The 12,513-nt window shown below is 42.2% G+C and overlaps 1 protein-coding gene across 7 annotated transcripts in view; it reads left to right on the top strand.

The window, feature by feature from the left end:
- LOC133488857 (adhesion G protein-coupled receptor L2-like) overlaps nt 1-11,934 on the top strand; it is a 118,017-nt gene extending 106,083 nt beyond the window's left edge. For 2 of the 7 annotated variants that reach the window (XM_061797305.1, XM_061797306.1), the window contains 4 exons: nt 391-519; nt 1,757-1,853; nt 2,767-2,892; nt 10,115-11,934. In XM_061797305.1, the coding sequence (XP_061653289.1) occupies nt 391-519; nt 1,757-1,853; nt 2,767-2,892; nt 10,115-10,950 (1,188 nt within the window). In that variant the 3' untranslated portion in view covers nt 10,951-11,934. Of the gene's footprint in view, nt 1-390; nt 520-1,756; nt 1,854-2,766; nt 2,893-9,184; nt 9,239-10,114 lie in introns of all 7 variants that reach the window. The other 5 variants (XM_061797307.1, XM_061797308.1, XM_061797311.1 and 2 more) reach the window with 4 other exon arrangements.
- The last annotated feature ends 579 nt before the right edge of the window (nt 11,935-12,513 follow it).

The following is a 12,513-nucleotide window of genomic DNA, read 5'->3' as shown; positions in this document are numbered from 1 at the left end:
CGGAGTGCCCGGAGAAAACCCACGCAGGCACGGGGAGAAGATGCAAACTCCACACAGGCGGGGCCGGGGATTGAACCCGGGTCCTCAGAACTGTGAGGCTGACGCTCTAACCAGTCGCCCACCGTGCTGAAGATACGTACTATTATGTGTAAAATGTTCTCTGCAATGCTGGATGTGGCCAAAGGCACATTACATCCTGCATACCTTTCTGTATTAAATCGAATTTTGTTTCTTTTTTTACCAAATTTGGGTCATATTCCCGATGGATTAAATATTCCATCATTTTGCACCTCTAGATGTGACATTTAAAGAGCTGTCAGCTGTCGGTGACATTCAATAAAAGATTGAGAACATCCACCTTCCCTTTTTTCTGTGCTTTCTCCTGCGCAGGTGCGCAAAGAGTACAGCAAATGTTTCCGTCAGTCTCAGTGCTGCGGCGCCCTGCCGCCCGAGGGCCCCCACGGCTCGGTGAAGACGGCCACGGCTCGGAGCACGGCGCGCTACTCCTCCGCTACCCAGGTCGGTAACTGCAAAAAATAAATAAATGAAACACACACACGCAAATAAAGTCCAATTGTTCATTGTGATAGCCCAGTAACCATGCCAACGTGGTCTCAGAAGTAGAGTAAAGTTGAGTTCCCACAGTTTGACAAGTCTTTAGCGCCATGTTCATCCGCACCCCCTGCGGTGCTCGCCGGATTGATGGTTCTTCAGAGGCATGTCGGCACAGCGTGAATCAGTCATCTCGGCGGCGTTGGCGCTCTCGAAGGTCTGGATTCAGGCGCAGACCTCCAAGTGCAAAAGCACTAAAATTGCTCAATAAGACAAAGTGGTGTGGGAGATTAAAGAGCCGCAGAGAGTGTCTGCGGGTTGGGTGGCGAGGAAGAGAGCGTCTTTTGCTTCTTCTTCCGGTCTTGAAGGGACCAGCAAGGAATGGCGCGACAAGAGTTTCCCGCTAGTATCTGAGAGGCAGGCAGAAATGACACTCGCGTTTCTATCAAATTATAAATAAATCCAATTTATGCATTGGATTTTTAAAACGTGTCTGTAAAATGCGTATTGATGTTAATAACAATTCATTCTCATTTGAATGGTATTTAATTAATTACAAAATTACAATGAATGCAACAATTATTTTTTATATGATTATTAATATTGATGTTTTAGTTCCCTCTTTAAAAAAAATTAACTAAAATCCTAAAATTACCAAGTTAGAGTTTCACATTTGACATTGAAAAAAAACATCACAGCACACAAGCAAACAGAAACGTCACAAAAGGTATATATACTACTGAAATAATGATCTGGTCTCAATTTGCTCAGTGTGAAATCTCGCCCTGTTTCGTACATGACAAAGCTATTAATACTCAAGTTAGTTGCACCTTTCGCCCTCTAGTGGCAGAACATGGCATTGTTCTGCCTGTCACTGTACGTTAGTTGCATAGATAGATGAACAACGATACATTATTTGTAGCAAATAAATAATCACTTTCAGACCAATTAAGTGAAATTTTATCATTTCCCACAGCACATCTGATGAGCTCTATCGGCACGTGGTCGGGAATCACGTGATTTCTTATTGTAGAAATTGTTGCGGAAAGCCCGGCAAAAGGGACCCGCGAAGCGGTAACATCTTTTGATTATCCAGTTTCGGATCAGTAGCGTTGCGTTTGCAAAGCCAGGTTGAAGACGGGAAGCCACTTAAACGCTAACGGCGACATTGTGTTGATCCGTGTCTCCTCTCCTGCGCACGCAGAGCCGCATCAGGCGCATGTGGAACGACACGGTGAGGAAGCAGTCGGAGTCTTCCTTCATCTCAGGAGACATAAACAGCACCTCCACCCTCAACCAGGGTAAGCAAGCCGCCAGACGTTATTCTCTTTGAGACGGAGCTCGATGTACGTGGCTTTAATGTAGTATTAAGTGTTCAAAAATAGCCCACAAAAGCATATCAAAAAGTCCGGAGCCGTTTGCCGCTCTCCCCCGCTGCTTTTTGGATCATCTTGAATGGGGGGAAAAAATAAATAATCAAAGTTGCGATATTTTGGGCCTGACGAGTTGAAATGGCGACACTCTTGACGGGAGAGGCCTCTCGTCACTCATCCGCAGCCTGCACAGCTTGTCAGGAGGAAGGAGGGGTGGGATGCGCCAGTCAGGCGGCGGTCAGAGCGTGTTTTGGGATGGATCCGGCCGGCACTGCGAAAGCTCCCCGCTGCGCCGCTGCAGATTTGGAACGGAATTAGAAATCTGGAGCTTTTTCTCAAAATGCATACCAGTGCAGAGAAAGAGAGAGATTGTCGGGCTAAATCTAAATGAGTGCGATGGCTCGTTACATTCTGTACACAAACAGCATGCGGCGGGTGATAGGAAGGCCGTGTTTTGTCTTGCATTTGGACTGGATGCTTTTGTATGGAGGAATTGGCTGCGGATGACGGTGTTGTCAACACTTGTCGCGCTAATATTGTTCCACTGCTTGTTTGGATAATGTCTCGCACGGTAGCAATGTCTTTATGCTTTCCGAATCCGTGAGTTTTTTTCAATCAAGTGGCGCCGGGGATTGCGGTGCGTTTTGAAAGTCATGTGTTGCTTCAAAAGCTGTTCTACCGCGTAAATTCGACATATGGTAGCTAGATGCCAAACGGGCGTAATGTTGATTTTTGCCGGTGTCGGGGCGTGCCAACTTTTTCAGGGTGCCTTCCGCCGCTTCCCTGATTGTCCTTACTGATGTTTCCCTCTTTTCTTTTTTTTCTTCTTCTATTATTTCAGGCATGACCGGCAACTACCTCCTCACTAACCCCCTCCTCCGCACCCACGACACTAACCCTTATAACAACCTGCTGGCAGAGACGGTGGTGTGCAACACGCCCTCTCCGCCGACTTTTCGCCCTCCAGGTGTGCACCTCCTGCCTCCGCTGTCCGCCTGCGCTCTTGATTTGTTTTCACGCTCACATGTCGGGACATGTCTGGGCTGAAGATGAAAAGAGCAATTTATTATAATTGGAGCCAGCAGACACAGATCAGTTTTTATTCATAATTGAATAATGTAAAATAAATAAATGAACCTATGTACAGTGGATATAATAATAACAATATACATTTGTTCAATTAATGATAGAATACACTATTTTCACATAAGAGTTTTAGGGCCACAGTAAATTATATGGGAGTTAAATCAGATTATTTGTAAAAAATAAATTGCTATAGGTCAAAATTCCCAACAGAATTGGCAGTTAATGTTAAATATTTGATAAATTCATCAAGAATCCTTTAAGGGTATGTTTAATGTTTAATTGTAATTGTTTTAATACTTTTAAATGCTTTGTTTTCTTTCCCACTTTATTTTATAGTTTTCTGAATTCCTTTTTGTATTTTGCTTTTCCTTTTTAGTTTGCTCCTGATCCACATTTAGCCTGTAGCACTGAAAGGGAAAAAAACTTTGACGTCTTTCTTACATGTGTCTCTGTTTCAACTTTGGTGTACAGCATCAAGTAACGATGGAGTTTTGCAAGATGAAAGCAAAGTCCAACTTCTGTGCTGAGCTAAAGCTCCCTGCTTTTTTTTGTTATGTTTGTTTCCAAACAAAAGCATTACCCGCGGGAATAAGGCACTAACGGCTCAGTCCGCTACTCGTTAGCAAAGCAAAAGAGAAGACCAAAACGCCGGGAAATCTCTTTTTCTAGCACGAGCATTCGGGACCATTGCAAATGTCTTCAGCTGAGACAGCCAGCTAACCGACACGTTTGGCGTTGTACATGAGCTAAAGCTAACTTACTAACTTCGTAGCATCACAGATGTGTGTTGATTTAAAAAAAAAAAAAAAAAAAAAGACCCAAAAATGGCAGCCGAATGCTAGCATTGTTTTATTTGTTAGTGCTTCCAAAATATAGTACATTAGTTAGAGGGAGGTCCAAAGTTTGATGATGTTTTGAGGTTGCCAATAGTGCACAATGAATACGTCGTGATTTTCCGCTTCACTTTACTATTTTTCATTTGACTGTTTTCTGGTGGTGGTTTTTCATCCAAATTTTTCGTGTAATTATGACTTTTCTACTGCATTGGCGTAGGTTAGTAACTAAGTTAGTAAGTTGTCTTCCGTACAAATTCGGGCTACGTCTCCATCGTTAACTGTATTATGAATCATAATAATTTGAAATACTTTGACGTTTTCTACTTTGTCCACACACAAAAAAAACTATTAGGCAAAAATAACCTTCAGTTTTGATATTGGCCCCCAGGTGTTACTTAGTGCGTGACCTCACAACCAATCACGGTCGCTATTATGGTTGACATCTCTTTCGTCCAATGAAAGCCGGAGTACCTGGAGAAAACCCACGTAAGAACATGCAAACAGAGCCAAGTTTTCGACCCCAGAACACGTCCTAACCACTGCCCACCGCAAAAATGTAAATAATAACTAATAATAATGATGTTACTTTTGTAATTACCAACGCTCATTACCAAAAAGCAAGAAAACATACGATCGCGGGAAAAAAAAGTGCCTTTCCCAATCATTTGCACTATTGATCTTCGGTCAGCGGCGAGAAAACGCTTTGCAACAGTTAGCTTTTATTTAGCCGATGTTTACTTGTGTCTGCGGTGACCTAATTCTACGCTGGTGGAGTCGAAGGGGGGGGGGGGGGGGCTGCGTGATGCAGCGCGGGCCCACGGTCGTAGCCCTCAGATATTCTCCTCCATTTGATCATAAAACAGAATGGAGAAAAGCAACAGCAGCATGATGAAAGGCCAACATTGTCACAAATATAGAGAGTTAAACTTAACACGTTTACATTTGTTCGCTGCTTGGTTATTTGCTTGCTAGACACAATGGAATCCAAAAGATACAAAAGTAGCATAGGAAATGAAACATTGTTTGAAACAACATCATCCAAAATTCATCACATCCAGTCAGAGAATGTTCTTTGAACAAAATATTTTATTATCCTTTTTCCGTGCTTAAATAGATAGCAGTGTCATTGCACAGACGGCTTAAAGCCCAACAACAGCTGAGCAGCTTGTTCGGAGAGGTGAACTATTCATTTTTACATAGTTTTAATGTTTTTGAATGTTAAGAATTGTTCTAATATTTGTAAAACTTTTTTTTAGAATTGGTTTTTCGATTCATTTTTTTTTTCTTTTGGAATTTTCTGGGTTTTTTTTTTTTTTTTTTTTTTAATTGAAAACTATGCTGTATTTTTCTTGCATGTGGAAACATTCCCGAAGGAAGAACAAAGCCCATGTCACAGTGTGAAAGTAAAATGTTACAATTTCCCAGCTGTGGCTCACAATATTTGGTCTAAAACGCAGCTTCTTAAGAGAAAGTTAGGTATTTATTTTTATTTTGTTTTTTAAAAAAAGAAAATTGGTGTTTTTTTTATTTTTGGAAATTCAAACATATATTTTGTTTATTTTCTTTCAGATTGGTTTATTTATTTTGAATTATAATACTTTTTTTTGTATTATTTTTGCAAGATCAAAGCCCTGGTCCATGCTACAATGATGTGCAAACATTGCCTTATAACACGTAGCTTGCGCCTTTTAGGGTCATTTCGGCCATTTCTAAGGCCAATTTTGTATTTTTTTTTTGTCGTGCCAATAACAGGTAGTGTCAACTATTCGCAGATTTTTGCAATTCCTAGTCGGCTTTGCCATAAAAGATGCAACTCTTGATGAAAGATTGGTGCTTCCGCTGTATAGCAGGACCTACAGTAGTAGTTTAGTCCCTACAGCTGCAACGTAACCCGAATGGACCTTCCCGTGAGAGTCAGTCACATGACTTAGTACACCAGTGATTACTTGCGCTTCATTTTCAGAAAACACCACTACTCAAGCAAAACACCACTTGAATTAACGTGACATATAAAGTTTGTTCCAGCGTAAATTTCCGACAACTGCGGCATATTGAAAGCCTGCTGCTGCAACGGATTATCGCTCAGCATGACAAATCGTTGCGAAAAACATTTTGGATTAGATGGCTTTTAAAGTTTGTTCCGGCGTAAATCACGGTGAAGCATTGCAGTCACGGCTTGTGAAATAGCGATGACCGATATCCTGAGCAACCGGAAGTCGCGTCAACTTGATTCCCTTTCCTAAACTAAAAAGCCACTTTGAAAAATGTCCGAATTGGATCACACAACCAGCTGAATCCGTTGAGAATGACCATAATAGCAGCGAGTACAGCTATGTCTGTACTAAAGTAATATTTTTCATTACAACAACGGTTGCGTCAATTTATGGTTATACACTTTTAACCAAGCCGTTTTAATGATTATAAACCATTGGCTAGTCATAGTCACGAAATTGCCGTACGTTTGATCTAGAAACAATCGGTTAATATGTAGTGTTAGCAAAAAAATTACTTTGCAAAATATTTGTATTCTTACTCTGCTTGACCAGAAGGGTGTGCGTGTGATGTATCGGATGGAGTGAGTTTGGCACTTTGGTCTTCCGTTGACTTCGTCGCACGAATAGAAATAAATACCGTGGTTCCTTGGCCCATAAACACGATTGGAAAAAGCCTTCATTAAATACTTCGGAAGATCTGTTAGCTTCGCACAATTACTGCTGGAACTGGCCGCCATTTTGGACAATGTTGGTCTAAGGAAGCGGTGGAAGGGTCGTGACCTCTGATGCATCGTGGCTACGCGTACTGTACATCAAGGTTGATTTGTACGCAAGTCGGAATGCACAGTAGTCTACTAACCCACGCTAATGCAATGGTAAAGTCATAAATACATATATTTCGTCGGATGTATTGAGTTAAATTACATTGAAATGGGAACTGTTGATTTAGATCAAACATGTTAGCCGTGGCTCGTTCCTGCCTCTACAGGAACATTAGCCACATTTCACAGCCACAGTCGTATTTATGAGCCAATCAAGAAGCAATCGAACATATGGACTGCCGTTTTCCGGGAAACCCAACGACAGATTCCCAAGTAGGAACATCGCGACGGGAGAGGCAAGCTCCTTTTCACAATCGGCCTGCTATAATCGTTACATTTAGCGCCTTGGGGGGAAAAAAAAAAGTCAGATCGTCATGTCTTATGAGTGTATTAATACTAAGTAATGCTTGGCAGATGTTCCTCCCCGCGCCGTAGCGTCGCGAACATCTTGGATGAATTTTCCCTTGGATGGAATCCCACAGTGCAGCTGTCCCGGCGTCCATTCGGATTCAGTTTCCATCATTCCTAGCCGGTCCTCCCCCCACCTGCAAAGATCCCAGCAGACAATGTCTGTTTGTGCATAAACACATGCAAATTTAGGGAGATGCGGCCAATAATCACTTGACCTCTTCTTTCGAGAATCTCTTTCATGTTTGTATTTGTTTTGTTTTGTTTTTACCATGGAGCTAGGCGCCACTAAAAATGTCAGCTCGCTGCAAAAAGCCTCGCCGCATAGCCGCCTCATAAAAAAGAATCTTGTGAAATCAAAGTGCGTCAAACGAGAGCGAGCATATCGAGGTTCGCGCGAGTGCTCGGAAAAACAACAGCCGCAAAAAAACAAAAATAAAAATAAAAAAAAACACTCAAGCTTCCTTCTCAAAGTGGGAAAAAGGTACTGGAAGGGATTTTCTTTTTTTATATGCAGTTACACGCTACACGCATATGTAAATTCTAACTTTCACTCTTAACACTTGTAACAAAGAACAACTTTGTTTGTGGCATTAATTGTATTTATTTAATTGTTCATTTCCATTCATTTCTTACACTTCTTTTGTTATTTGTATCCTTGTATTTTACCATATACTGTATCAGAATTCTTATTTAATAGCAAGGGTCTGAAAATGTTTCTTTTATATATTTTTATTATTATTATAAAATATGTCGGATATGCGTTACAGGATATATTTTTTATTATCAAGACAATGAATCATATCATAAATTAGATGTATTTGTTTGAGTGCCTCTTGGGACCACAATGAAGAATGCATTTAAAAATACATAAATAACGGGAAGTAAGTTGATTCGTTGAGAATTTTGCCAATGAAGTCAAAATGATTTGACAAATGAGAAAATGATAATTGGGGACTCTTCGGCTGCACAACAAGTGATTGAGCCCTGCACATCTACCGGCGCACTGGAAAAAATACTGTATAATAATATGACAGATGTTCAAATAGCCACGATTATTTATTATTCTTTCAATGCATTTATTTCAATTTGTTCAATTACTATGTATTGTTATTATTTCACATATTATTTTATCTATGATCTCTTCTCTTTGGTCTTTTTTTAAATTATGAATTTCATTAATTATATATTAGATGTATTTATTATCATTTTCAAGTGATTGTTGGGACAACTACGAAAAGTAAATAATGGGAATTATTCTTAAATTGAGAATGGAGAAAAGGCAAAGTCAAAAAAGGTGTTTTAAAGTGATATTTACAATAAGATGGATGTAATGATAGCTACAATTAATCCTAATGTGGCAATGTAAAAACAAAATCATACATTTATGTACAGTACTGTAAAAAAAATATATTTTGTGAAGTCGAGTGTGTGTGTGTGTGTGTGTGCGCGCGCGCGTGGAGTCAAGTCTTGGGGCATGGTTAGATCTGAAATGTTAACAATGTTATTCTACCCAGATAGAATTTTTCCTCTCTGAAATTGAGAAAAACACTAAACTAAATCATAAAATCGGTAACGTGGCAAATATTTACTATTTGTCAATTTGCACAGCTACTCTTACTGTTTCACAATGTCAAAATGAGTGCCTAGTACGATAGGATAAAAGCTTTAAGGAGGGTTCTTGAAAGTGCTTAAAGTTGACATTGGAAAAGGCAAATGAACCCCAGTGTGTGTGCGTGTGCGTGTGCGTCTTGTGAAAAGAAAGTAAAAGGTAATGTGTCAATCAAAAGTGAAGGGTTGGGAGGTTGGAATAATTGAAAGGAGGCGACGTGTGCTTGCCGCTGAGCCTTTTCCTTCACCTGCTGAGTCCAGGATTCAGTCGTCCTTGCTTTTGTCGTCCTCCAAAAGTGTCCAACACACACAAAAAAATCTCAACAAAGCATAATGTTACCTTTTATCCGAAGGACACAAGCCGACTGAATCCAGCTCGCTTTCTGCTTTGACGCGCTTTTTTGTTTCATTTTATTTGTTTTGTCTGATTTGAGTGATTTTGTTCTTTCTGCTGCCATTTTGAAAACCGGCATCTTTGTTTTCCCACTTTTTTTGCACATCAGCTTTGCTTAGGCCAGATAGCCTGAGCAGACACACTTGATGTGAGTGTTGGCAAAGTGAGTCATCGCACCGTGCCTGTGTGTGTCGTACCCTGTGTGTGCGTGTGTGTGTGTGTTGATTGCGGAGGGGGTGCACAGAGGTGGCGGGCCATCTGTGTCCCACACCGCTCGTTCTTCTTTTCACGGCTGGAATGTTTTCTTCATTGTTAATGTTCCCAACGCTTGTACTGGTCCCTTTCTTTCTCCAGTTTGTCTGTGGCTGCTTTGTGTGCTGCTGTGTTGTTCACATGCCGCAGCTCTCGTCGCAATGTATGTTCCTTTTGGTTTCTTCACTTCCTGCCATCTGTCCGAATGACGCTGATATTGTTCAGGATCAAAATCTTAGGCCACGTCCACAAATGCATGTTTTTTTGTTGTTGATTTTTTTAACGAAGAAATGTTATTTTAGGGTCATTTTTATAATAATATGCTGATGTTATTACAAGAAAGATCCGGTGTACTGTAATTCCGTGTGACTATCTGTCAACAGGTATGCCTTTTTTTTTTTTTTTTTTGTACTCAAGCCACCGAGTTTTTGTTCCTTTTCCGGGCAATGACTTTCTTCCATCTTCTGATCATCTGTGTTGGTGTTTGCAGTCCACCTGCAAATGGCAGGATGGATGTGCTTTTTCTTTTCTTTTTTCATGTATGTGGATACTTTGTTTTAGATTGCTTTTGAAAAGACCCTTGATTTTTGTGGACGTAGCATTATATTGGCTCTAGCCTTAGACAGTGGACAGCTGCTTTGGAGCTAATCGATTGCTCATGATATGACGAGAACAGAAAGTGTCCTGAGCAGTATCACGTCCATGTGGATGATGTACTTATTAACCGGGTTGGGTTGTAAGGCAGAAAATGTCATCTCATGTGTTCCGTCTGTGCCATTTGTTGCAGGACAGCAGTCTCTGAGCAACAGCAGGGACATCAGCGCCATGGACACCCTCCCCCTCAATGGCAATTTCAACAACAGCTACTCCCTGCGAGACGACGACTATGAAGCCGTCGGCGTGCGCGCCCCCCCGCCCGACATGGGGGGCCTCAACCTGGATGACGCCGCCTTTGAGAAAATGATCATATCTGAGATCGTGCACAACAACCTGCGACCCCGCGCCGCCCCCAGAGTCCCCGGCGACGGCCAGCGGGACAGGGACTCGGCGCTGGTCCCGCAGACCAGGGCGGCCCTGGACCGGCGCGGCGGCGGGAGCGGCAGCGAGGACGACGCCATCGAGGCGGATCATGTCGAGGCGTCGTCCCCGCAGAGAGGAAGTGCGAGAGAAGGCCACGCGCCCCTAGAGCTGCTCCTGCACCCCCACCACAAGGAGGCCCTGGAGGCCCCCCTCCTGCCACAGAGGACTCACTCCCTGCTCTACAGTGCCCAAAAGGTTCCCAGCAAGCTGGAGAGCCAGGTGGAGACCGTGACACCGGGGGAAGACGCGAGCAACAATAACAGAGACTCACTCTACACCAGCATGCCCAACCTGAGGGACTCGCCCTCCGCTTCGCCGTACACCCCCGGGGAGGAGGAAGAGGACGAGCTCTCCCCCTCCACCCGGAGCGAGAGCGAGGACGCGTACCATAAAAGCATGCCCGAGCTCGGGGATGGCCCCCCGCTGTCCTACTACCACATACACCGAGTGCCCAGCGACGGCTGCGTCCCCCCGGCGCCGCCCGGCGCCCAAGAGGGGGACGCCTCCAGCGATGGACAGATGCAGATCATCACTAGCCTCTGAGTTCAGACCCGAGTGGGCGGGTGTTTTCGGTTGATGTCAAAAAGAACCGCTGAGTGCGGCGCCGCACTCCACACGCGCCCCAGGAAGTTGGGGCATTGTGGGGTGGGTAAAGGAATGAATCGGCGACCTTTTTTTTTTTTTTTGCACATGGAACTTGTCACTCAAAAACATGTTCTTCTGAGGCCTGAATGTGGACTGTGAGCACCCTGCTGTCAGACTAAAAAGGTGCACAGACTGTGTAAAGGATGGAAAACATTTTAAATATTCCCAGTAAATAGTCCTGACACACACCTGGGAGGTGAGGGAGCGTTCCAAAACCAGGCTCTCTCTAGAAAACTCCAGTGGCCCCACAGTTGCGATTGGAATTGAACCACTAATTCAGACTCAGGCCTTATATTTTCTCTATTGCACAATTAACTGTTGTCAAAGTAACAGCTAAAGAATTTATATTTTGCTGTACCACTAGTGTAAAAGGTAGAAAAAAAGTTTAAAAATAGAATTTAAAAAAACAAACAGAAAAGGCAACCATTAAGTAGTTAACCCCTCTTCCATCATGTTAATAGAACTCTTCATATAAGGATAATAAAAAAAGGAGGAAATGTGCTTTTGTTCCCTCACACTTGTTATATGTTCAAATATGTTTTGAAAGACAAAAAAAAAACAAAAAACAGTATTTGGAAAAAGATATGGTTCCATACGCTCACGTCTCTGCTTGTGAAGAAGTGCTTTTGCTTTCTTGGACAACTTTGAAGGAAATGTGTCACCAAGACATGTTGTTGTTTGCAGACACTTTTCTTCCTTTTACGCTTTGTTAATTTATTAATGGAACTATTTGGTTTAAAAAAAAAAAAACAAATGTGCAGAGGTTGTTGCGGCACTGATTAGGTTCATGTCATTTCTTTTGTAAGAGCCCATCGTCAGCTGATATTTAATTCAACTCCTGTTTGATATCAAATAAATGTGAATTTTTTTCTTGTTCACAAATGTCCCCTTGCTTATTTTGCTCGAAAGCGCCAAAAGAAAAGACATTTGAATTAGTATTGTTTACCCTATGCGGGTTTGTGGAATCCAACAGAAGTTTCTGGGCCTCAATGCTGTCAAAGTTGGTTGTGGTGTCGCTAAGCTTTCCCTACATTGTTCTGGAGTCCCTCAGGGATGTGTTATTGCTCCCACACTGATTGACTATTGAGTCGTGCTGTGAGGTTTTGGACAGAAGGGGGGACATCTATTGGTGAAGAGAGATTTACCAAACATTACCGGTAAGGCTGTGAAATTTTTGGAATCAACTACTGTCCTTGTTTTTTCACTGGACAACGTGCTTTGGGACTAAGAGTGTCTTAAAATGTGGTTTCTAGCTAAAGAAAGAATGACTAACTTGCACTTTGCCAATAATGTTGCTGTATTTGCGGAGGCAACCTTAACTTTGACAATATTTATGTGAAATCTGCTGCATGAGTGGTTGTCCTTACTGCTTGACTGGAGAACCTCTCTCAGAAAAATCAATCTTAAACTGCATGTTCCCTGGTTAAAGATCAATTTCCAGACTTGACTATAATGCTGCTA

The sequence above is a fragment of the Phyllopteryx taeniolatus genome, chromosome 14, assembly GCF_024500385.1.
Source record: "Phyllopteryx taeniolatus isolate TA_2022b chromosome 14, UOR_Ptae_1.2, whole genome shotgun sequence".
NCBI lineage: Eukaryota > Metazoa > Chordata > Actinopteri > Syngnathiformes > Syngnathidae > Phyllopteryx > Phyllopteryx taeniolatus.
This window is presented reverse-complemented; position numbering and strand designations above follow the sequence as displayed.